This window comes from Mastigoproctus giganteus, chromosome 7 (assembly GCF_048544385.1).
Source record: "Mastigoproctus giganteus isolate SK-2022 chromosome 7, ASM4854438v1, whole genome shotgun sequence".
In the NCBI taxonomy this organism is placed as follows: domain Eukaryota; kingdom Metazoa; phylum Arthropoda; class Arachnida; order Uropygi; family Thelyphonidae; genus Mastigoproctus; species Mastigoproctus giganteus.
Window position 1 is genome coordinate 164,734,197 of NC_143581.1, and position 27,413 is coordinate 164,761,609.

Below are 27,413 nucleotides of genomic sequence, written 5' to 3' on the forward strand. Positions count from 1 at the left end.
GAAATAGGTGTATAGTGACTTTCCGAACACTCTGTATTTACTGTTATTTTTAATTTGGTTATAAAAGCTGAATTTGGTCATACTCCCTGAGATGTGAATTTAAGGCCTAATGGTGAATGATGATATAATTTGGTAATACCGTATGTCTTTGAAAGGCGACTATATTTAAAGGTATTTCCAAATACCTTTAAATATAGTCGCCTTAAGACATGCGTGTTATAAATGTTGAGCTAGTACTATAATGGTAATGATTACGCATTCAATATATTTCTACACACGTGCTCATATCTTTATAGATGCAAAACTCGAGTCCAATATAGTGAAAAAAACATATATTCAAGAATCGTTTTGATAATGTATAATAGATTTTCTTTATGCGTGTGTGCTAAAGTATCCGGACGCTCTGGGACTTGGGAAAAAAAAGGGACCATACCTTCCATCCACGTATAAAAGCGTTCACGATAGAAGCAAGCAGATGAATCGAAGCGTCGAACTCAGTGATTTCCAATGGGGAGTCATCATAGCATGCTGTATTAGCAGTCGATGTGTTCGTGCTATTGCAATAAAACTGCGACAAAACTCCAGATCAATGGTGGCTGACGTAATTTTCAAATAGAAACGTCATAGTGCTATTACAGCAAACTTTACGATAGGCTGAAGATATTGACAGAAATTGACCATGGAACGCTCAGAAGGGTGGCACGTATATCCAGTCAGTCCTCGTTGAATACTGTCAACCAGGAGTTCAGGGAAGCTACAGGAACTGATATTAGTACAAGGACGATTACTTAGGGAGAACAACCCAAGCATCACGGAATGCAGTGCACTACATATTATGTTTATTAATCTAATGGGATTCACCGACGAACGAATATGTCAGGAGGATGTCAATTACAAACTAAGCTATCCGCAGTGCACCTTGGGTGACATTACAGTACTTGTAGGCCCCTCCTGTCGAAATATTTCATGTTTTATTTACAAATACACTTTTACCCAGGGTATTTTCTGATTTACAAATGAGTAAATTTTGATTTAAGTGTGAAACAGATACTGGGTAGAGTGTGCAGGTTCAATTATATTAAATATTTATTTTATTTTCTAGGCAGTCCACATTACACTACAGCAGCCATTGTCCATACTCATACTTTTGGACAAGACATGCCCATTTAATATTCTTATTAAAGTTCGTGATTCCGGATATCTTGAAGTACGGTCCTCTTTTAAGGAGACACTTAGTTCCTTCTGAGGGTGTAGAGACATAGAAAAGCGATTCCAAGAAATCATAAATTTGGTGGGATTGTTCATAACTGAGTAAGAAGAAACGAGTCCCTCAAAACTCATGTTTTGTATGTGGATTTGGAGTGACGAATCACGGTACACGACTTTCCGATATGATGGCCGTGTTGGGTCTGGTGAATGGCTGAAGAATGCCATCGTGTCGATTTCAACTGTTAAGTTAGGCGGGGGTGTTTCTTGTGCTTTAGGCTTAGACCATTGGTCATTATTCCAGGAAAAATGAGTGCCATGCAGTATATTGACATTGTGGATATTTCCACTCTTCGTACTGTGGCAAAACTACAGGGAGGGTCCTTTTCTTTTTCACATGACAGTGCACCATATCATAGGAAACAGCCTCTAGTGAATTGGATTGAAGAGAATTGGCGTGAAACTGTTTAACTGACCTCTTTTCCAGAACTTCAACTTAAACCACACTATGAACACGTTTGGGAAGGACTGGAGCTTCGGTCAGAACAGGCCAACATCCACAATCAGTAGTGAATTGAGCGCTGTACTTGAAGGAAGAATGGATCAAAATTCTGCCTCTTGTGAATAATTACAGTTCCAAGGTATCTGAACTTGTGTCACGCTGAGCTTTTTGTGCTGGTGTATTCTTCATCTTGGGCACATTCTGACCTTTTCAAGGTGGTGAGAATTTCTTATGGAGCGAGGGAGGGAGAGAGAAAGAAAAAGCTGAACTTGGCTGTTGATTTGTGTTCCCTGGTTGAGACCGAGTGAGACGTCTTAAAACTGTACTCTGGTGCTTCCAGTCGTGATTTTATTCTTACACTGAGAATAGCGTCGTCACGGAATATGAGTAAGACTAACCTCAATGGCTCAGTGCACTATTCCATTGCTTGTTCGCTATTAAATTTTGGATGGGCTTTGGACATTGTTGCTTGTATGATATTTTTATTTATTTAAAGTACCAAGAGTTCCCTGGTAAATTATGGCATTTCGCCGTTTATTACAATAGCCTACAAATATTATTACAGATACGATTTACACTATCGTGCAGAAAATGAGGTACAGCCATTTAAGAGTATGCGACAATGTCTGAAGTTCACCCAGCTCACTCTCACAAAGATAAGAATTGCAGTGCATCCGCACATTTTGACATTCCAGAACTGAACAGCACAAGGTTCTGCCCAGTGTAGATGATAACAACATCCAGCACCACAAGGAGATTCTTAGATGATAATAATTTTCCTCTGTCTTCCAGATGTCAAGAATGATGTTAAGGGAAAGCAACCCACCGTTAATATCCGGTACCGCATATCTTATGCCGACCCTAATCAATTATGACTTCCCTTCCGATAGCTAGAGGACAACTATTACGTATTCCACCATTGACCTCCAGAGTTGTTTTTAACGTAATCAGACCAATGTCATTCCTACATAGTCTAATCATCCTGAGCCTGCTGCAATTGCAGAAGCACATGCCTTCTTCGAGACAAAGGATTAAAATGCCAAAAATTTCCTTCGTTGCAAGAAGGCATTTCTCCCATCCTCAACCGAAGATTAGGCACATAACCCACTGATTCTTCTCTCAGATCTTGATAGTTGTAAATATACGGCGGGGTTGCCAGAATTTGGCAAGGTCTGCCTGGTACAAAAAAAAAAAAAAAAAATCAGAAATTAATTCGGAGTCTAGCGACGAGGATACATTGTGCAGTTAAGGCCAGATGAGCCAACACGTTGTTAAATATTGTATCGAAAGATCCTTTGAAACATGCAAGTGTCAGGTGCTAAAGTTAGATCGACAAATGATAATTCATCAATTTTTGTACATTATATCTGCGTGGTTCCACTTTTAGTTGTTAGAATCAACCAAAATATGAAATATTGACCATCATTCCGATTCTTTAGTTTAAACCGCGGTTCTGACATGATAATGGTCAATTTTTTACCACCTACTGAGTCGAGATATCGGTTGTAGTCTCGCATAATTCTCCCACTGATGAATATTTTATAAGGCACCCAGCACACTTCCAACGGTAATACAGTTTTAATGTTGCCTTTACTCTTTTCAGAGAATCATCCCTTTTGAATAATTTTTTTTTTTGTGGTGCAGCTTTTATGCTAATTTCAGTTATTTTTTTTTTTTTTCGGTTTTTTTAAATATCAGAAATCATGCTTGAATAAACGCAAGGATCACAGATATTACGTTATCTTGTCAATCGCAGAACAAATTCCATGGTACATAATTTGTTTGCGTGGTACGCATTTTAATTCGGCTCAGGGAGAGGTGAGTTATTGGCATTTGAGTATGTTCATGATGAGTGGAATTAGGAATTGCAGATCTTAATTTTAATTGAACTAACTAGAGCCATTGAATAATATTCTTAAATTAGGAGAATGCTGCATGCTTCACTGTTGATTTACTTTAAGAAATTTATACCCCAATGTTTCATGGACACTGTCAAATGTCTTCAGTCAAATGCCCTTTAAAATCTTAGTAGAATCGCCGTCCTCCCCACACCAGGTGGAAAAGATCTGAATTCGGGTCCCGACGATGACGTGTTTTTATGTGTCTTTTTCACAAAGTGGCTGAGTTGGTCAGTCTCAAGTGAAGGCAGCATGGTTTTCTCACGGAAACTCTGGTGTTTTTTTTTTTGTTCAGCAAACAGAAAATCGACCACAGAACACACACAGTATACACGGAGCAATATGGCCTTAGTTTCTGATGCTCCTAAAAGCCTATTACTACTATTGCCACTACTTTCAATCAAAGTTGTAGTTTGAAATTGTATACCACCAGAAACCCCCATTTGATAGTGAAGTTGGGGTAGAGCTGGGAGACTTCTCTTTCGAAAGAAGAGGAAATGTAAAAATTTTCATAGATGAAATATCGATTTTTCATCGAAACTGTTTCTTTTAACTAAGCAAAGTTTGTACGGATCTAGAGGACAAGTAGTCATTACGGATGATGGGACAATTTCCCAACTATCAATATATTCACTCTGGTGGAGTGACAAGTGCCGTGCAGTAAAAAATAAGCTTGGAATACCTATCGCCATAGTCCAACGACCATTAATCGTAATCAGTATGAACGCGTTCGGACAAGAGCGAGGTTTTTTAGACTCTGCAATAAAAAGGCCGCTTGGATCCACTCTGCTTCATCTGTAAATCAAGCTACCCCTACACATAAAATTCAGAACAGGAAAGTAAGTGGTAAATACTACCAGATTCCTTCTCTGCCTATCATGGAATTGCGAGGACATAGCATCGAAGATTCTTCAAAAATTGCTAATTTTAGGGGGAGACATTTTCCGAAACATCAGCAATAGAAAGTTGCACACCAGATTTCTGAGGATACGAAAGAAATTCATAAAGGCAATTTCCTTCAACAGGAGACGAACAGTACAACTCCCTTTACAATCAATGAAATGTGTAGAGTTCTCTCATCATTTAGGCACAATACTGTAGAACCGGATAAAATTCACTATTCAGTGATATAGGAACTAAGTACCGAATTGTTTCAGAGGATAACATGGTTTTTCTCCCGAGTGTTTCGTCTAGCAAACAGAAATCATGTTACAGTTCTTGCCTTCCTGAAACCGGCTATAGATCCAACGACCCCTCCTTAATATAGGCGTGTCGCCTTCACAAAATTCTCTAAACAATGGCAAATCGTCGACTGCTATTGTATATTTGACTTCAAACTTCTTCATTCTGTGCAATTTGGTATTCTTTTAAATAGATCAGTACGATATATTAGTAATCATATAGAACTGTAATTTGGATTGCATTTATTAGATTGGAAAACCATGTAATGGTTTGCTTTGACATCAGAAAGACACTTGGCAGTTTGGAATATTTTATGCAGATTACATCACAATGGACATTGCGGACAAATTCTGATCTTTGGACAGAAGTTTTGGCAAGTCTTCTTTGTTTAAGAAGAAAGAGTTCCCCAGAGCTGCCCTCTTGCAAACAATGACTTCATTGTCAAACTCTCAAAAACTGTTGATACAGCAAGGTTTGCACATGATCTTATTATTTCGTGTCATGCAAAAAACATGTATGGCACGAACCACTCTCGTCTTCAATAGTTAATCATATTTTAGAAGCCCATGAACACCTTCTCTTTATCAGAAGACAATTTACGATTATGCTATGCATATAAAATAAGAGCTATGCTTGAACATCCAAACGGGCAGACGCTTTGCACTCCTCAATACAACACGTTATACCCGAACCTCCCTACTGCTAGAAACCTTTAAGCATGAGAATCAAACATTTGTAGTATAATTAAATCTTACTTTTGATAAGGTTGTAAATACCTCCCTATCTTACTTGCCCCTTGGAATGGCTCCACCTCACGTGATCTATCTCCATAAATGGGAAAAAATATGTACTACCCGAAGAAAATTTCTTGCAACTGTACCATGTTTATGTGGATAAATTCCAAAACTATGTTGTGGTACATACAGAGGGTCAAAGAACGACAGCCATGTTGGAATAGCCGCATTTTTCCCAAAATTTTCATTGGCTTACCAATTGCCATCCGAGTTCAGAACATAATTTCTGCCGAACTAGCAATTCAGGTGGCCCTGAAGCATGGAAGTCCTCTGACATCCAAAAGAATATAATTTTCTCAGAGTATTTCAATGCATTCCAAGACCTGAAAAAACACCATGTTTTTTTCCCAGTTTTAAAGGAGATAATCACTTTATTGAATACCTTAGCTGAATTTGGGAGAAACGTATACTTCTATTGGGTCCCGGGACATCTGGCAATTCCAGAAAACGAATTAACCGCCAGTGCTGCCAAATCAGTTGTCTCGCGATCTGATGGCAAAAGGAATGTTCCATATCAAGACTATACACCAGAAATCGGGAAGAAATGCGTGCCTTGGTGACAGATCTGTCAAAAATCAACATGACAACACGCTTCGAAGTATCAAACCAACTTTTGAACAGTGCCCTTCAAGCTTCAGATCAAAACGCCAACAGGAAGTAATATTATTTCATCTTTGAATAGGTCACGCAAATATTGCTGATGTTTATTTTTTAAGAAACGAGGATCACCCTCCTCTTCGGTGTCATCACTATAATTAGGCCTATCCTCATCATCACTACTATCAGGCCTATCCTCATAGAATGTACAAAAATGCAAGAGAATGGCAGGATCTCTTTATTCCAGCCACAAATGAAGTCCCTTCTCTTCCACGTTTGTGCAATGAAAGCAAACGTTCTCAAACACTTTCACTTTTCTAAAAATTATTATTGTATGCCACCTCCTTGAAAATCAAAGCTAAGGGAATGATGCACCTAAAGTTTGTTTTAAATTAGCAAATAATAGATCGGGATGACATGTGAGCTAGAGGAAGTTTCAAAGAAAAGTTTTTAATAGAGAATTGTACTCTGGTGAATGGAACAGAAAGAGTAACTTTTTTTTGGTTGGAGAAGGGTTAGGTATTCAGGTAGTATATGTTCTGTACTTGACGTTAATGACTATTTTATTAATTAAACCAGTTAATCATTAAATAGTTAACAATATGCGATACAGATAGGTAGATTGGAAAGAAAGATCAGTAACTCCAAGCTTAGGATTTAAGACGTATCATAAGTTATTTTGAGTGTCGGTGTGAGTGAAAGTTAATGTTCCTTAAAGCCATTGATTTCTTTTACAAATATGAATTTAAATATTTGTGAAATTTAATTTTCTTTTAAATAATATACTCTTCATACCGTATTTAAATTTCCATTTGCACGCAATTTGACTGAATTAAGAAAAAAAAACAAATATGCAAAGCTGATTCTTGATTAGAAATTACCTGAAATATAAAACCTGAGGAAAAAGAATGGTGTGTTCAAGGCTTTTTCTTGATACCGTTAATTTTATTACAAGTTTAGCCGACAAGAGATAATTAGAAAGCTTTCTTTTAGAAAATTTGAAGTTCAACTGGTGAAATATGACTTTTTTTTTTCGCATGATGAAATTAGATTCGAAAATTCATAACTCTGGTTGTCATATTCGGTATTTTCTTTAATATCTAAGTCATGATTCTTAAGAAAAGTCTGGGCTTCTTGGGATGAATCTAGATTCAATAGAATGCACCTCCTCGGAATGGAAAAGCAATTACGCTATTCAGATTAGTTTTTTTTTTTTCGTGATACTTTTCTATTCACTTCTAACATCTGCTACATTCCTTTAAACCAATGGCTACACTATTTGTAATTCACCATAGAATATTAATAGAGGGTTTTCCTGTCGCTGTAGTCTAACACTGAAGTTATATTAGATCATATTTTATATAACAGCAGAATTTTAATGTCCTAGCGTTTTCTGAGTGGGCTAAAATTTTTATCATTTTATGAATATGTGCGCTCGTAATTTAGCTATTTGCACTGTCTTCAATTAATTTAGAACTGGAGAATGAATTAATTGCAATATTTACTTTACTCAGAGACATTCTAAGAGTTCCATTAATATGCCTTGTAAATTGTTTTCAACCCTTAAGAAGGATTGTTGCTAGAATTCTAATTTGTACGCGTATGCTGCTATTAGCCGCTCATTTCTTTGGATTGAGACACTACAATCCTGTGACCTTTTTGTTTTGTTTAAAAAATGTTTCTTTGCTTTTACTTTTTCCGTGAGAGGGAAGCTAGTCAAAAGAAACGGAATTATAACGAAGTCCAGCTGGACTTTTGCTCTCTGAATGTTGTATAAATGGTTCGCTCGCACGCGAGACTAAAATCTTGTTCTTTTATTGTACCTTTTGAACAGCTTCTCAAGCTAGGCCCCTTTTGTTCTTTATATGATATAACTCCGGATAGTGATGCTTCGTAGATTGTGTCCATCAGAGCTTGCCCAGTCAGCATCACGTTGGGTTGCAGAAAACTTTTTAGTTTTATTCCACCTTAGTAAACTTTCCTTTTAAATTATCTTCTCTGTTTCTTCCGCTTGAATTTTCCATCTCACAAATAGCAAGATCTTATGTTGGTATTTCATGTAACGGCTGTTTATAAAAGCTGAGATTATTCCTGAAGAATATTCATCGTATTTACATAACGCTTATTTACTGCTTAGTTTTCTTTATAATGGCAGCATTTAATGTATTAATTGCTGTACCATTTTAATATTTTGACTTGGCGCATTATGACCTAAGATACCGATGTTCCGTAAAAAATCATAACCAACCAACCATTTTCATTTTATTAATTAATGCTTTACGTTTTAAACTGTTGTAGTTGGGTTTTTAGGAGCATCAGCGACTAAGGCAATATTGCTCCGTATATACTGTCTGTAAATTTCGCGTGTTCTGTGGTAGGTTTTCTGGACGAAAAACCCGAGTTTCCGGGATAAAAAACTATGCTACCCTTTCTTGATTACTGATTAACTCAGCCACGTTGTTAAAAAGGCCCATAAAAATTTCTAACGTCATCGATTGGACTTGAACCTGAGTCTTTTCTATAAATTCCGTGTGTTCTGTGGTCGATTTTCTGTTTGCTGGACGAAAAACCCCAGTTTCCAGGAGGAAAATACCATGATACCCTCGCATCAGACCGATTAACTCAGCCATATTTTGAAAAAGACCCATAAATATTCCTCATATCATCGACAGAACTCAAACTCTGGTCTTTTCCTCCCCATGTGGAGAGGATGGCGATTCTACCAGCTCTACTCACGAGGGCATATTTTAAGACATGTTCCTTCAAAACGAGACTCCTTCAATCTTTATTGCATAAATGCTTCAGGTGATCCACCTATTGCGGCTGGCCCAGTGGATACAATCGCAATCCACATCTTGTAGAAGTGGGTTCTAGTCCGTCTGGATTAAAGAAGTTTTAATGGGATTTTTTTCACACTCTGACCTAATTAGTCAGGTTTGTTTCTGGCCAAACCTATCTAGTGTATAATTACTAAGATATATCTGAAGGAAACAAATTTTGGCAGAGAGAGTGTTTATTTATTTATTTTTTGATACCTTGAATATTAGAATTGAGCGAAGCGTGAATATTATTATCCAGTTCTGTGAGAGAAGAGAAATTAAGAAATATTTCCACAAGTGGTAATGTATAGATTCCTATATATTATTTGGAGAGAGCTGCTTACTATCTTATGGAGTCTTTTGTTTTCTTTCCCATATATGTTTATAGGACTCTAAGAAGGTTGTTCCTCTATCCCACTTTCTTTCTCTGCTCTGCTCTACCAAATATTCTTTCCTGATTCTTAGTATTTGCCATTTTCCTCGCAAGTATGTGCCATAGCACAAAAATTACATCCAGAGAATCTCTTTCTTGGCCCACGAAACCATTCACTATATCGTTAACGATGCCTTCATATGCGTTTCTAACCAAACTCATCAGTGAGAGTGCTATCGGTGGACAATCGTTTACTGCTTGGTTTTTCTTTAACCTGGCAACAAATGTATAAAATACTGGCCTTCGATGATTTCTATGCTGATTTGAAAGCATTAAATAAATATAGCAATTTGCTAAATTTTGCCTTTATAATTTTACGTCAATAAGTAAGTTACGTATTTCAGAAACCCATATCTGGGCTAGTACGATTGCGTTGATGTTCATGATGATGTTGTAATCTTCCGATGACAGAAAAACATGAAATAGAAAACCGCTTAAAATAGAATGAGATATTTATGATAATATTTTATGAGTAATGGAAATCAAACGTGTACTTAAGATACTTGAGGCATTATTTTGTTTCGGTGCACACTAAAATGCTTTGAATAATGTTTTTATAACACGTTGCATTCATTTTGGCACGTTTTCATGGTTGTTATAGCATTCCTGATATCTGGAGTGAGGTGTTTGAATATGCTCGTAGGAGATTATATTTAGGCCGAGTTAACTAACTTCGAGACTCGCAAAAGTCCTCAAAAAGTGATAAATTTCTTTTTGTTTCAAACAGGCTGTCATAATTGCCGAGAAAATAAAGAAATCATTAACCACTTCCTCAAATTCTGAAGTAAAAATTTACAGTTAAATGGTATTATATTAAACAGTAACACTCGGGTAGTGTCCGTCTCCACAACTGTTACTTCCACGATAGATTGACCTACTTCTGAAAATCTTCTCCAAAACAGAGTAGGGAATGATGTCACAACGAAACTAGACTGTGGTATCAGATGTACGTTGCTATGGTAACATCAGAGGATATTATTGAAGAAAGTAAGCGAGCAACAACTTTAATTTTCGCGTATCCTTGAAGATGTCGGAATAGTTTCTTGTTTTACGATGTCTGCCACCTTCAGGAGTAAGCTCAAGTGGTATACAGTGGTCGTGCCACTGTATATCGCTAGAGTTAATCGGTCTCCTGGAATTTTAGGTGTTGTCCCATCTTTACAAGCAGAAAACCCATCAGTAGAACACAATGTTAAGACAGGCGTTAGGAAGGGCATCCAGCCGTAAAATTTAAGTTGCGTTCATCACCACCATTTGTTGACTCGAAGCAGTTGATCTGGAAATAACCCCTGAAAGAAGAAATAACATTAAAATGAGAGCTGTGGATGTAATATAACCCCATATATAACATAACCTATCATGTATTACAGTGAAGCGTATTGTAGTTATCTCTGAGAAAGGGCATTAAGAATTTATTAAGGAATTGTTTCGTTTAATTAATTTTTGAATTTATCAGATGGTTTGTGCTTCTCGAATTTGTGGCTATTGTGGATATTCTGGACTTGAATGTGGCAGCTTTTGCCACTCATTTCTAAGTTGTTTACAATAATTCGATATTGTGTAAGAATTGAGCAAAGTCCAATGGAAGGAAAATTGTCCATTGTTTGGAACTTTAAAATATAATGCAGCTATAAATTAATATTCGACTGGAGGGAGATATCTGAAATGTTAATTCACTTTTCTATGACTATGAAATTCGTCTGCCTTTTGTTCATTCGTATGTTGAATGCATCCTCATCCAAGATGATTTTATGTCCTCATAGAGTAGACAGCGCCCACGCGAATTGTGGATAATAGCCAGAAATACTCCTTTGCGTACCTGACATTACTTGTTGATATTCGAATGACTGATGCAGCGATACCAAAGGAGCTTGACCCACAACGGTCGTCTGTCGAAGGAGGAAGTAATTGACTTTCGTATCAGCACTCTATCCGTTGCGAGACAGGAATTTGCAAGTAACTCAATGGGTACGTTGATCAATACATTTAATGGTTTTTAAAAGAAATTTATTTGTCCCGCTAATTATTATTTAAAAATAAATTCTCTTAACCAACTTATTATCTCAGTGCAGGCAAATCCTCATGGGATGTAAAGATTGTGTACGCATCAGGTTTAATTACAGCTTCTTTAGAAAAGTCAACAGGGTAGTCGTGAACTCTTTGTACGACGAAGTCACGCGTTTTAGCAAGCGGAGTTGTCTTTGTCTTTGAAAATATCGGGGATGACACTCAAGATAATACTCCGATAAAGGAATAAGAGCTTTATACGGTTACAAACGATTAAAAAAAATTAATTGAAAGATATTTTAATATTATGGAAACACATGTACCATAAGCCTACTCTTCAAAAGTATTCGTAAGAATCAGCAAAATTATTACCGCTTTAAAAATACGGACAGCGTTTCCTCACCTTGCAAATACAGAAAGGCTATTACACATCCACTGCATAGGTTTCTCATGTTGTAGGCTGAGCTGATCACAAGAGGGAGATGTGCAGTTTTGTTAGGAGACTCCAGGAGGCCGCCAGTAAACACACGTGTTCTCCGTCAGAGGAAATGCCTTAATATCCGGACCCTGACAGTTTTGGAGGTCGCGTATTCTTATGCTGCTTACATCTGAGTTAAGAAGAAGGAAGGCTTTGTTCCAACTAGAAGTTTATGTGGCCACTCCTATGATGCGTGTGTGTATACATTCCTTGTCTTAACTTCCTATTGCTGGTGCCACCACTGCCATTGTGAAATGAGATTATAAGGAGCCGCTTATCGGCATTCATGCTCCGAGCACCGTATGCCCATGCTGAAACGGCGCGTGCGCCCTAACTCGTACAGTTTGCACGTGGGAATGAAGGAAGAAGTGATAGTCTTGGCTAAACAATTCGGGTGGCTTCCGAAGACGAAGAGCAGAAGATGCGAAGCTCCTCCCACACGAATTTATAGGCTTTTCCTGTAGCTCTTCCATTTCTCTCAAGGAGATAGTTGTATTATAAGACTCTTCCTCCGTCTTTCACTCTCTTCCACACTCGGTATCTCATTCACAATCTTGTTCTGCCTATTTATTCTAGCCCTTTAGACTTGGAGGCTTTTTTTTTTAACTGCGTGATATGATTTCTTTGGTCGATGAGAGTGACACTAATTAAGTTTGGAAATCTGGTGGATTATTTTTGCATTTTATCTGACATCTTTGCTTCTTGGGAAGATATTTTATTATCAGTACGCGTTATTTGAGATGCGCTATTGATGGACCACACGAAGAAAGCTTATATTATAAATAGGTTTTTACATTTATTTTCTTAATACGTTGCTCAGAGATGCCTTAACAAACGTTCGACGTCAAGTTTATGTTTCTTATTAATATGATTTTGGTTATATTATATTTATGGTAATGTGTTTCCATTTCTGTAGTTTTCAGTCTTACAAAGAAAAAAAAAGAAGTTATTCTACCGGAAGAGGAAGAAAGAGGTGATCCATTAGCATCTTAATTAGTAAATTAATTATTATATATATCAGTGTTAGTTTGGGAAATATTAAACGCATTAATGGTTTCGTGGGTTGCACAGTTGGTATGATCGACGTGCTACGGTGGAAAAGACCCGAGTTCGAGTCCCGTCGATTACGTGAGGAATTTAATGACCTTTTTCATGATGTGGCTGAGTTAATCGGTCTCAGACGTTTTTTCATCCAGGAAATATAAAATCGACCAAAGAACACACGAATAAAAGAAGCTACAAAAATACATGAACAATATTGTCTGACTATCACCCAGCACAGTGCCTTTCGGATACCTTTGAGGGTCTTCAAGAATATCACCGATCCATAGCTTATATATAGAGGCAAATGAACCCTCTCAAGAGGAAGACACTACTGTGCAGCTCTGCAGCCATGATCAGAAATCTCCTTTCGTATTCTGGCTTATGTATTCCATGTACTAGTTTGGCATATCCATTCGATCATGAATGGGCTACGCTGCGCGACAGTAAACCTAATGAAAATCGGCCTATGGGACGTTTGACTGCCACAGCTGATGCACATTTGGAATGTTAATATTTAACGCGTCTTCCAAGATGCTGTTACTTCAGATCCGCTGTGGTTTCTGTTTTCACTCTGTTGTGATGATTTTTCAACAGCAGATAAAATGTTCTTTTTGGTTATAAGATCCAGCGGTAACATGCTGCTCGTGCCCTCAAAAACTCGCATAAATTACAATCGGTATAGATGGAGTCGTGGGTACTGTTGCAATCTCTTGCAGTGTTTTGTCCCCAGCAAAATGCACTATATACAGTGCAGAAATGCAATTAAATTATCGTAGATAACACGCGCAATTGTGAAATCTGCTTAATATCCAAAAAACATCCTTTTCTGAAAGCCGAATGTTTTCAGAAGTCGACTATCTGAGAAGTTACCTTTAAATCTTTATCTCTTACCATTTAACTCTGTCGCATTCTGAAATATTGACAAACTATTCCTCTGCTTCATTCATTATTCAGCTGACTGCATTAAACTGTATAATCATCTCCAACCGTCGTATTAAAAGCATGTAGAATTCGATTCTTAATGGTCGCATTTCACGGCATGTTATATTTTGGTCTTTTTGAATTTTTTATATAATTTTCTACATTAAATATAGAAAATAAATTGTATGCTATGTAAAGGAGCAGTATATTTGGCCATTGTTCTATAAAGGGAAGGGTGGATCGGAATGAAATTTTCAGCGCATGTTTTATTGGTACATGGGAAGGTTTTAAATCCAGTTTCATCTCCATATCCTCAGTTTTCTTCTGTCCTAAAGAAACATTGCTTTAAATTTAGAACAGGAACTGCGATTCTTTTCAGAATACTAGGACTTATTTGGAATATTCTTAGGATCGTTGTACCAAATTTCATGTCAATAGATTAACTCATTTTCCCTGTACATCCAGGAAGTAGGCCTACATATCACGTATTAAAATATTTGGCAAACATTTCTTGAGTACAAGTTAGGAATTATTGATTATCGAACTCACCAGAAATGTATATAACGGTACATTATCAAACTTGTTTCATTTCTTCTCTGAATGTTTGGTGATTTGCCTATTGATGATTTAAGTTTGCTTTGTAATAAATAATAGGCAACAAACCAAAGTGCCAGTATAGTTTGATTTGAATGTTTATTTTAAGCTAAAGCAAGATCTCTTTGGATAAAAACAAAGGAAATATCTTTTATAAAAATATTCCGGTCAGAATCACAAAGAGCGATTGCATTCGTAGTTTCTCCAAAGAGTATTTTTCATCTATATGCAGTAAAATGTACAAATCAGCAATGATTCTCAAGGTTTATTTGTTTCCGGGGAACTCTTGAGTTTTATGGTTGTTTCGTCGCAAAACGGAGTCATAACCCGTAGCGTGTCACGACTTTTATGATAATTTCAACATAACCGGCGCGTTTCTGCTTTATTCTTTTATTCATTCGATTTAAATGCAAAAAAAGGAAGGAAAAAAACACCTGTAACTTGGCTTCACGTAATGGACGGATTTATCTCATTGCATAAGCGAAGTGTGATTAGGTTTCAGCGAGTTAAGCTGTCATGATTTTCAGATGTGTTGTTCTCGTTCTTAATCCGACTCGGTAGTCACGTGATGCACTTGTTTCTTGACTGAGGAAGTAGGCAGCTACACGACTCATAACTTAAGAGTTAACTAAGAAAGGTGATCACTTTCTCTCTCTCAGCTTTCTAAACTAATTTCTGCGAATGAGCACGTTCCACAAAGAGGTACGTAATCAGCAAAGGTTCCCACCAGGTTCGTCGTCATCGAGCTGCTGCTACATGAACAGCAGAGGTAAAGAACCGATGAAATTCTTTATTAGTTAATAACCAACTCTTGAAGGATGGGATTTTATTTTGGGAATGTTAAGAGTAGAAATAGTAGTAATAAGAGACTCCATAACCGATGGTTTATTCCAAATACCATAATGTTTTTACTATTCTTTCTTGTATTGGGTTTCTTGTCTTCTTGAAGACACCATCATATGTATAGTTTCAAGTTGATTTTTAATTAGGCATCAGCTCATTAAATTCGATATTTAAAGATTTATTCACACACCATTTTTATTTCCACGATGACGCTTATAACTAATTGTATAACAAAAATGTTTGACAATTATCTAATAACAGACCTTTTTTGCTGAATTAATTCTTTAGTATTTCGAAGATAAAATACAAGTTTTGATTCGCAATTTATTCAGAAAACGTTGCTACGAAGTAATACCATATATAATTTATTTTAATTTGACTTTATGATGATTTTTTAATGATTTTTTTAAAAAAACTTTGAAAATATCTTTCTTCTGTAGAATCTGCATTTAAAATAATTGAATTGAAAGAGATATCATGCGTCTTGCTTTCTATATTAATATTTTATAAAGGAAATAGATTGCGAAGAATATTTTATTTATCAGATATAGAACTGCCTTTATGGACAAACGTCAAAATAGTGTTTATAAAGATTGGTAACAATTCATATACTTCTCTATTAGCAATACTTTAAGTCACAAATTGTTTTAAAATATCTCATTGCAGTTCAGAATTGATTTTTTACGAATTTTAGCTTTTTATAATTTTATATTATTTATTTTCCGTTGGTAGTCGAGTTTTATTTAAAAGCAGTTTTAATACGGAAAAATACAATTTTTAAAAAAAGGTCTTAATACAAATTTTAAGAGGGGGAATGAGAGTAGTCTAATTCGATGGCTATCTAATTATGTAACTAAATGCGTTAAGAAAACTGGAACAATTTCTTTCTTTCATGACTTGACTTATATTCTAGCAAAGCAGATGTGAAAATAATTTATTTAAACCTGGAGTTTTAATGAAATTTTAAATGCAACAAGTACTCCACAGATATTCTATGATTTAATAAAATAAACAAACAAGAGGTACCTCAGATCGTAGTATTCGGTCAACATTTTTGTAACCTACTTCACTTATTTCCTTCTGGATTTTAATAACAATTGAAATATAATACGTCTTTAATGTTTCTTCTGTGATTAACATAATAAGTAAATGGTAATAATTCATGATTTACATATTTAACAAATGGATAACAAAAAAAGCAACGACTTTCATATGTGCGAATCAAGGACATTTCTTTTCAGCTCATCCGCCATATTTGCTCAGTGATGGCTCCATTTGAGCATGGCAATAGACATAACAACCAGCGCCTCAGCTTCAATAATATGTATGGAGAAAAGAAATAATATTAATTGCTGGATTTCTGTTTTGTCCGATTCTAATGAAATTTAGGATGGCTCGACAAGTTTTCTAAAAAAGCTTTTGAAAATCCACGTACTGGGAGTCGATTATTAATGGATCAAAAGGTTAAAGTTGTTTATGTAGACGGATCTAGGGGTTTTACGCATATGCGAAAGCATCTAAAAAATAGCACAGTCCCTTTATTTTTAACTGAATTTCAAATTTCCTGCGTTTTTTTGGATAAAGTTACACTATTAAATGGTTTCTGCGCTGCCATTTCATTTAATGAGGAGAGCAGTGCCCGTTCATTAGTTCCAGCCTCCATGCGATATTTCAGTAAGAAACTGAGCTATTTTTGAGTACAAAATAAGAGGTTTCAGATGATACGTGAAAGCATGACTTCATGATTCAGATAAGATTTTTAAGGAAATTTTAGGAGGTGCCCAGTTTCGTATAAATGCCAAAGAAGCTAAGCTTAACGCATTCTGCTATTTTCTCTTATGTTCGGTAATGTGGGAAGCCTTAATATATCAGCTACACTTACCTGCTTAATCTTGCGTCGTCCATTTCTGCTGCAGATGAACATTACTGTTAATGAGAATAATACATAGTACTCCTCTTTCGCTGGACATATTATGGGAGAACTACAGCCGGCGTTGTACTTTGTTCATTGATTTATTACTCGTCCTTTTGTTTTAGTGTTTGCCCGCAGTCAGTTTCATTTTGGGAAACAAAGTTGTAAATACTTGAAGACGTTCTACGTGTTTATTTGCGATACTGAGAATAGTTTGCACAACATTTCTATATAATTATAAAAATATTAACGATAAGCCTCACGGATGCTCACGCCACTCCCATAATGATCCTCATGGCGTACGCAAATTCAGTCTTGTTGTAGTTGTTTTTTTTAGGAGCATCAGCAACTTAAGTCATATTGCGCCATATATAATATGTCTGTAAATTGCGTGTGTTGTGAGGTCGATTTTCTGGACAAGAAAACCGAGATTCCGGGAGAAAAACCATGCTACCCTCGTCTTGAGACCGCCTAACTCAGCCACATTGTGAAAAAGGCCAATAAAAATTCCTCTCGTCATTGACGGGACTCGAAGTCAGGTCTTTTCCACTCAGTGTGGGGAGGACAGCGATTCTACTAACTGTGCTAGCCACGAGGACACAAGGATCGTGTCGAAGACTTTTTCTGTGGAACTCTAGCAAGTCAGCATATTGTTTTTTTTGTATTGCTGTAGTGGTGCGTGGAGTTGTTGCTGTTCATCTCATGTTCCTGTTGGCTATATGAAGTAGTGACAGAGCTGGCGTGGTCTAAGGTGGTTCGAGCCCTTCTACTTCAACCTGAATGCTTCATTGTATAGCTATCGTAAAGGATTTAGGCTCAGCTGGCACTGCATTTCCTTGTGAGTTAATGTGAACTGACCTGTGGATAATCTCTGAATTTATTTAAATTAACAAGATTAAATCTTGGTATCAGTCTGTCGTGTAAGCAATCAATAAACTATGATATATCCTGTATATTCTTATCTTTTAGAGTGTACCTTTAGCAGTTGATTAGCTGTACAGGGGTGGAACGTGTGTGGGTCGGTTTTGATTAAATTAAAAAATTAAAATTGAATGTATCATAGAACTAACGGACAAGTACGTTGATACACACGAATTCGTTTATTAAACACACAATAAAAAAAAAAATCTGTTTCAAAACAACATCATGTATTTTACATTTTTATCGTGACGATTTTACTGTTATGAAGATTTATTTTTTGCACATTTATTTGTGATTCATTTCTGTCAGACTTTGTCACGTACAATCTTTCTCACATCTATATGAATAACAAGGGTTTCTGCAGATAAGTCATCTATTTTTATATGCTCTGAAGAAAAATTGGCACAGTTGTGCCGATATAAATCTATCAGAGCAGCTAGTACACACACACACATACACAAAGGGATCTAGCCGAGAGTTTCTTGTTCAAGGAGAATAAAAAATATCGAAGATTGTTGCTCACACTATCGGTTTCTCTAAGGCGATTATCTAGATTTATGCTTCTGAATATCGAGCCACTACTGATCTCTCACTGAACCTCTGATTGAAAGTTCTAAGTACCACCTTTCTCTTCATACTGTATATCAGTAGTGGAGAGAATTATATCGAAAGGTAGCCATTATTTTGATTAATTTGGAATATATATTTTGATTTTATTACGAAAAAAAAAAAAAGATTATATTCCAACTTCTTACGATCAATTCCGAAATTACTCATGCATACAAGGACACTTAATTCTTGCTAATCTCTTACAGATAACCCATTCAGCATCAGAAATAGAAAAAAAACAGTGCATCCTCTCTCTAATACTCTATGATAACTTAGGAAAAAAATATCGTAATACCAAACGGGAACTAATGAACTTTTAGTGCTGAAGGCAGGTACAGGATTGAAAGGTAAAAGGGAGGGGGAGAAGAAGCAAGGATGAATGAAGATAATTTATTATCAGTTTATTTATCTAACACCCCTGTACAGACATTATCGGTGAAAGTTCGTTGCGCTTGAAATATTTAAGAGAGAACAGCCTTGTGTGCGTTTACGAACAAGACTTCTGAGTTCGAAAGAAGCAAGTTAAGAAACAGATACCCAACTTTTCCTCAAATAAGGCTGAACCTTATACCTTGCTGTTTAATAAACAAGAATTGGTAACAGAACTTGCTATCACAAAGAGCAGCGCTGCAGGACCAAATAATGTATAGTATCCGATGATAAAATAGCTTTCTTCAAGTTCTCTATAGTTATTGCTTCTTCTCTACAATCGAATCTATCTGGAGGATCATTTTCCATGATTCTTGGTGTAGGGTAATCTTCCTTGTATGACCAGAGACAGGAAAAGATATCAAAATTCCAAACAGTTATCGCACTATTGCTCTGACCAGCTGTTTTAAAAAGATATGACAAGCTCCAGAACATGAGAATTGAACGATAACTGCAACAAGACATTTGATCCCCTTAGTTAGTACCTGGTCTTTGGAAAATAATTTTTGTTCAAGTTTTTCAGCTCAAAAAACCGTTTGTGTGCCGACAACGAAATCTTCACCTTTGATTCTGAACTCAAGTTCGGACCAAATGCTATTCCAATGGTAACAAAAACAAAATTTCTAGTACTGTACTAATTTTGATCACAAGCTGATTTTTCTCTGCAATTCCATCAGCTCAGGCGAAATGCACGAATGGCTTAACCATGCTCTCTCTGCTGTTTCCTCCAAATTTCTGGAAAGCAGACAGAACCACATTATTAGATCTTTATCGAGCACCTGTTCGGTCCAAACTGGAGTATGGTTCCCAAGTTTATTTCGCTAAAAGAAATTTCTTTCTTCCCTGGTTTCGTCCAGTCCACCACATTACTATACTGATTGCCACTGGAGCATTTCATACCTTGCCTGTCCATAGCCTTTAGCCTTTGATGCATCGACGTCAGTAGTTGTCGTTACAATAAGCCACAAAAATAAAACCTCTGCCAGACGATCCCACGTGAACATCTGCTTTTATGCTACAATGGAAAAATCTGCATAACACGCGCAGAACTGTCAATCATCCCTTTGGTATCAGGATTAAAGGGTTAGAGCAAGATATAAACTTTACTTTGGATAATGTATCCACGTCAGCTAGGGAAATACTTCCTCCCTAGGATAGGCAACTTCCATCTTACGACTTTGCAGTTAAGAATTGGTTGAAAGCTGATACATCCCTATTAATATATTGCAACTCTTTACATCACACTGAGCTGTTGTGTCGTCCCAAGAAAGACTGTTTGTCCTCAGATTCCCGGTGAATGGACTTCAGAGTTGCATGTAGTAGAACTAGCCTTGGGTCATATAAAATACCAAAGTTGTATGGGTATATACAAACTCTAAGCACATTGTAGGCTTTATCGAAGATGCGGTGCATCCCTGATCCATTGTTGTGTCGGGTACAGCAAATACTACTCTTTGAATCAGACTTTGACATTCGCTTTTGCTGGATCCCTAGCCACTTTGGGATCACAGTCGGTGATTCAGCTGATTCAACAACAATATCAGCAATGCATGCCTCAGAACGATGTCTGATTGTTAGTCCCCTATACAGACTGCAAGCATATAATCCATGAAAATAAATTTCACGATGGCAGGAAATTTGGTACTGGCATACCACAAATAAGTTATACCAATGATTCAAACTTGTAATTATGCTTTGGCCATCTAAAAACCTCCCGGAAAACCGTGAGGAAATAGTCATTGCTCTGATACGCATTGGATATTGTTGCCTCGCGCATTTCTATCTGTTCAGAGCGGATGATCACACTCTGTGCAGACACTGACATCTTTTTAAAAGTTCGGCATATTTTAATCGAATGTACATTTTTCAATTACCAACACCATCTATCTTTTAGGCATATAATTGAGTCTTATACACTGTCTGATTTTATCAGACTCAAGCGGTATCCATCCCAAAATTCGTTTGATCCATCTATCGTCAGTTCTTAATGTGGCTTGGCCATCTCTATTTTAAGCGATTTGTTCGTTCAGTGATGTCACAGACCTTGATTTGTTGGCGAATTCATGCACATGTTTTTCAGTCTCTTTTGGTTAGGTTCAAAATTGGCGCTCCATACTTCTCTGCGTAACCCTTAGCCTTTGTAAAGCTTTTGGCATTCAATGTCCGTGTTTCACAACCATATGTTAGGACAGGTAGAATACATTAATCAAGAACTTTTCGTTTGAGACAGAGTGGCAAGTTTGTCTATATTAAGCTTTCCAAATTCTTTCAATCCCAATTTTATGCGCCATTCAATTTCCATCAGTTGAAATTTCTTGTCCAAGATAAACATGCCTTTCCACTCTTAGTTATTCTCCATCGGCCATGATTTTGGTCTGTGTTTTATTAATATTCGTGATTTCCTTGATATAACCTGTGTCTTCTTGATATTTATCTTCAAATCGAACTCTTTCTTTCATGCTGCAATTCTTGTGGATCACTAGCAAATTGTAAATGATTTAGGTAATCTCTAATATAGGTAATATCCTGTATTATTCCGATTTAGCTTGCAAAAAATTTCTTCTAAACAGGCAGAAAATAGTTTGCGGAGATTGTTTCCTTTTAGGATGCCTTTTTCTATGTTGGTCCGAACTTTATCATTGTTGACCCATATTGATGCAGTCGCCTTTTCCGATATTCATGTAAGCTCTGTCTATACCTTGGTTGATTATTGCTTGTTTTGTAACTCACTCGAATTGCTTTTTCATAATTAATGAAGGCTTTACATAATGGAAGGTTGTATTCATTATGTCGCCCTATAACTTGCTGCACTGTTTGGATGTGATCCATTGTACTAAAGCCCCTTCCGAAACTTGCTTGCACTTTGGGTTGTGCGACATCAAGTATTGTGCCTATTCTTCTTGAAAGTATCTTTGCGAAAACCTTGTAGACAACTGGCAATGAGCTTAGTGGTCGATAGTTTTTTTTTTTTTTTTTTAAAATCCGCCTTATCACCTTACTTGTGCAAAAAGATGGCTTCTCCATTTTTCCATGCTACAGATACTTTAAGTAGAAGGCATTGGCTAGAGCTTTACATACTGGCTACCCTCCAACTTCCAATATTTTTCAAGTGCCTTTATCAGGTCCTGCTGCTTTGCCATTTTTCATTGATTTATAGAATCTTATACCTTTTCCACTAGAATTTCTGGTGCAGCTTCTGCATATGGTGTTGGATCCAGTTGTTGTTCTCTATCCTTAAAGACTGGAACAAAATTCTTCTTCCACTCGCTTTACTATTTCTTGTTGGGTTTTTGTTGTTGCGCCATCCTCAATCTTCAACTCAAAGAATTGACTGTGTGTAAGCGTTTTTCGTTTTTCTTTCTTTAGCCCTTGATTTTCTTCTAGTATTTTTCTGACAAGATCAGCGTTGAACTTGCGAATTTCTTATTTTATGCGCCTTCTTATGGTCTTGCCCATTTTTATATATTCTACTTTGCTTCATTTCCCGTCTCTTTTTCATCATGAAAATTGTTTTTGATATTCTCGTTGGGTTTTTCTTGTTTTACAGTAGGTGTAAGGACATAGGCAGTATCTGTGATAGTCTCAATGGCTTGGTAATTATTGGCTGATTTCTCTGTTAGGAAGGTCTTGCAGCACAAGAAAACGATTGTACAGTTGTAGTTCGAAGTTTAGTGATTTTTTTCAATACTTGGTTAGTGTCGCTCTTCTTCTTTACTTTATTTGACTTGACCAATTTCTTTTTGTTCTTTCTTGCAATCAATTTTGCATTTTTCTCTCAGTAACCGATGGTCGCTTCCAGCATTAAAATGGTTCAAGACTGAGCAGTCAATAAATATCGTCTTATTTTTTGTCAGTGTGAAGTTAATTTCAGTAGTATTTCCAAGAGGGCTCTTCGACATCCATTTTCGTTGGGCCTTTTTCTTGAAGGAGTTCTTGATGAACAAATTTTGATCCTCTGAAAATTCAATTAGTAGACTGCTTCTATCACTCTCATTTTCCATATAGGCCGAAAGATCTTTCCCCGTTTTAGATCTTACCAATTCTCGCATTAAAATCTCCCATTACAATTTTATAGTGGTAATTGTCCTGCTTAGAAAGACGCAATACATCTTCATAAAATTTGTTTATTGCTTTTTTTTTTGTACAATCTACCTCTGAACAGCAGGCAAGTTAGAAGGGTGAAAAAAAAGTGCTTACAAAAATAATTACAATAATATACACAATGAAAGTATTAATCTGTAGAAATATTTACATAACTACACTGCTGTTCAACATTTAAGGACCAGTCAGGCTTTCACCTGTAGCTTCTCATAGGAGTGGCCTGGATATGGGAAAGCATACAAAAGGAACTTCGTGAAGTACAGAAATGAAGGAAACAACACCGACAGAACAACGGAAACAAAACGGTACAGAGGGATGTTGTTCAAAAATGGCAACATAACACTGGCTGCCATGATACAGATGCATCACTGCCAAAGATGGAACAAAGGGAAGAGGTGGTCCTCAGTAGGAGATATGGTCACCCCCTAATGTCGATGCAGGCTTTGCACCGCCTGTCCATATTTAGAACAATGTTGTTGATAAGTTCTTGCGGTAACATCGTCCATTCCTCTGGTAGCGCCATCTTCAGCTGGTGAACATTTTTCTGGTGGGTGTGGGCGTGCAGCTAGGCGTCTCTCCAGAGCGTCCCATATGTGTTCAATGGGATTTAGATCGGTGGAACGGGCAGGCCAATCCATACGAACAATGTCCTCACTTTCCAAAAGCATATCAACAGCTGCAGTGCGATGGGGCGTGTTTATCCTCCATAAACACGAACTTGGGGCCAATGGCACCTCGGAACAGACGCATATGGTGAATGATTACCTCAGTACAGTAGCTTGCACCGGTTACAGACCCGCCTCCCAGTATCTAGAGTTGTGTACGTCCATCCAAGATAACGCCTCCCCAGACGAGAACACCTCGACCGCCATATCGATCCCTTTCAGTGATGTTTGCGGGGTGATACCATGTGCCAACCTCTCGCCAGATTAGCTGACATCCAGAATCGCTGCTGAGACTGAATATACTCTCATCATAGTGTTGCTCCTTAAGTTTTGCACACCAGTGTATAAGGAATTGAATAACCTGGACTTCAGTTAGGAGAGTTTACTGATTTCTCGGATCAAGTGAAAATATACAATTGGTTCTTTCTTATTAGACAACAAGAGCTTAGGCTTGGCTCGCTGAAGTCTGGGATAAAGATTCTCCCGGATTGCTTTTTTGTATGTCTTATTTTCAGTTACTTTGAACGGGTCAATTTCAAGTTCATTAAAATATTTTGTTGTTTGCTGGATACACATTGTTCAGATAGGAAAGGTTATGGATTTTTATTCTTAAGGGGAAAGTGAGAATTCTCTCTGCTTCTGTGTCGTGATCCGTCAGTAACTTCGATAGAGTGAAGATTTTTTTTTAAGACGAAGAATTCTTCAACTTCATCACTATGGCTACTTGTAGGAGCATAAGCTTGAATAATTTGAAGAGCATAGCGACTATTTAGCTTGATAACACAGCAAACCAAAAAAACAAAACTATTATATTAGTCACCGGTAATTTCTTACATATACACATATGTATTGTGTCTGTAAATTGCGTGTGTTCTCGGGTCGATTTTCCTGTTTTGCTGGACGAAAAAAAAAAAACAGTTTCTGTGAAAAAAAATCAGCAAGATTTACGCCTGAGAGAGACTAATTTAGCCACTTAATAGCACATCAAGCAGTTCTTTCGGTAATACTGTCTACTTTTATGGTTCAATCGCTTAGCCTTTTGTTGATCAGCAATCCAATTCCACCACAACCGCCCATTGTTTTTTCCTTTGTAGTATAGCCGATGCCCACTTTTTACTTGACCAAATCTTCACATTTTCTTCGAATCTCACATAAACCGATGATATTCCAATTGATGTTTTTCATCTCTTGTAATAGTTCTTCTAGGAGTGACGCCCGTGACCACCAAATACGAAGGATGCGGAAAGGTCACAGAATGATCTCCGGAGCGATATGGCCTTAGTTGCTAATGCTCCTGAAAACCAAACAACAACATCATCTAGGAGTGAGTCTGTGTTCATAAACCGAATGTTAAGCGTTCCAATTGCTAAAGTTCAAAGGCAACCTGATCGAGCCCAATGATTCTTAGTACCCTCTTCCATAAAGCTGGTCTTCCTGCTGCTGTAAGTAGTAGCTCGCAGGCCTCTTGGGAATGAGGGCCGCTTATTTTGTTGTGAGGCCACGTTGAGGGAATGGACCATAATCTGCCACGCTGGTCCAGTGTGGGTTTGGCAGATTTTGGATCGATTTAGTATGGCGTTTTAGCTTTGATCTGTCCATCATGGGTGACTGTGATAGGATTATACGCTCCCGCTGGCATAGTTCTCAGCTTCATTGACACGCGCAAACACTCCCGCCGCGATAAAGCATCGATACCATTTGATTTATTTGGACATTATAGCCTTAGTTGCTAATGCTCCATTTAAACCCTGAACAGCTATCCAGCCCTTCGAATATTTGTAGGTGAATCTTGAAGAGTTCGTCGTGTTATGCTTTATTTCATGGTGATTTTCATTGTATTTGAATAATGAATTTTTCCACTGGGCTACTTTTTGCCCCACTTTGTGTGTGTAGATAAACTTACAATGGAATTATCAAGAAGACAAAGTGGATCAAAAATCTTTGCCACTGATTTCTTTAATGAAAGCGACTGCTGCTTAGATATGATGTAGATTTTATAGTTTGAGTTTCCAAATCAGATTTGAATTTTTTTAAAATAATGTTTGTAAAATTATATATAGACAAATTCTGTGATTTAATTACAACAAGGGCTTAAAGAAACTTCAACTCCTCTAGAAGGTTGCGTTCTTATAAGTAATGGGATCTTTCGTCCATATGTTATAAGTGCTGGATTTGTGTTTTGTTTTTTTTTTTGAAAAACATTGAAAATTTGATTTTCTCTCTCAAACTCAATTGGTAAACTTATGCATAGAAAATAGATTGAAGTTTTGTTATTTATAAGCGTGTGCTATGTTTTATTATTCTTTCGAATTTCTTAGCCACACTCATTGGAAATTCATTATTTAGATATAGGAGAAGAGTACATAGCAGAATGAAAGATTTTGTTCTTATTCTTTGTAATAAATTGAGGAAGTGCCATAATCGGACAATTCACGTGAATATTTGCAATTAGGTAGAAGAGGAAATGGAATCGTCATTCATTCCAGTTGACTGACTTGTACTGTTGCTGTTTCTGCAGCAGATATTTATGCCTTTTCAGATTATTTTCACGAGTCTATCCATTTTTAAGGGCAGAAAATATGTAAGTTGTAATTTGTTGATGTCTAAGAAATGCAGTTACTATAGAAAGCAAAATATCTCAAATATATTTTGATCTATTTTACACCTAGATGACTAAACAGTCCTTAACTCTAAGAGGGCCTTCCGTCCGTTTAATATCCCTAATAAACGGTTAAAAATAACTAATGGTATTTGTCCCTTAATAGGACTTTCATTTTCTCTACAGTTATTTGTTTTTCGTAATTTTCACTAAAGCACTGAGGCATCATGTATAATGTCTGGACATTGCGTATATTCTGTGGAAGGTTTGCCTGTAATTGGATGAAAAATTCGCATTTCAGAAAAGAAGATGCAATTCCTCTCCTCACGAGTCTAGCTAACTAGACCACGGTTTGAAAAAAGAGCCTACACAATTCCTCCCGTCTCAAGAGGTATCAAACTCAGGTCTTTTCTACATGGCGTGGAACTCCAGCAGGATTTACAATGTTTAGTAAATGTATTAGAATGAATTTCGCCTTCACAACAAGTTGTCAAGTATTGGGGTACTTCTAAACAAAAGTCATTGTCAAAAGGTGAATTTGCATTTATTTAAAAGGTGAGACACTTATAATGGCCTGTTCTCTCAATGTCCGACATAGAAAAATTTCACTGTTGTTTTTAAGAGATTGACTCCTGACATCCGATGAAGGACCAATAAACATTTGCAATAGCAGTGTCTCTCAACTTGTAAATAAATTGAGGCAATTTAAGTTATTTTGCGGTTCCCTTTGTTCAGAATAGTGCAATACCAAAGCAACTCATGATAAAGACTTTCTTTTTGCTGTGACTATTAAAACCCCTGCAGGAAATTCAAATCCTGACGCTCCGAAAACAAAATCGAAGACGAAAAGTGTTCCTAC

At 36.8% G+C, this 27,413-nt stretch overlaps 1 protein-coding gene across 1 annotated transcript in view; it reads right to left on the reverse strand.

Annotated features, from left to right (window-relative positions):
* The window catches only part of LOC150083312 (lachesin-like), a 271,161-nt gene extending 259,027 nt beyond the window's left edge, over positions 1–12,134 (reverse strand). Inside the window, exon 1 of the mRNA XM_090377171.1 lies at positions 11,842–12,134. Within this exon, the coding sequence (XP_090233297.1) occupies positions 11,842–11,890 (49 nt within the window). The 5' untranslated portion in view covers positions 11,891–12,134. The remainder of the gene's footprint in view (positions 1–11,841) is intronic.
* Positions 12,135–27,413: the final 15,279 nt, after the last annotated feature.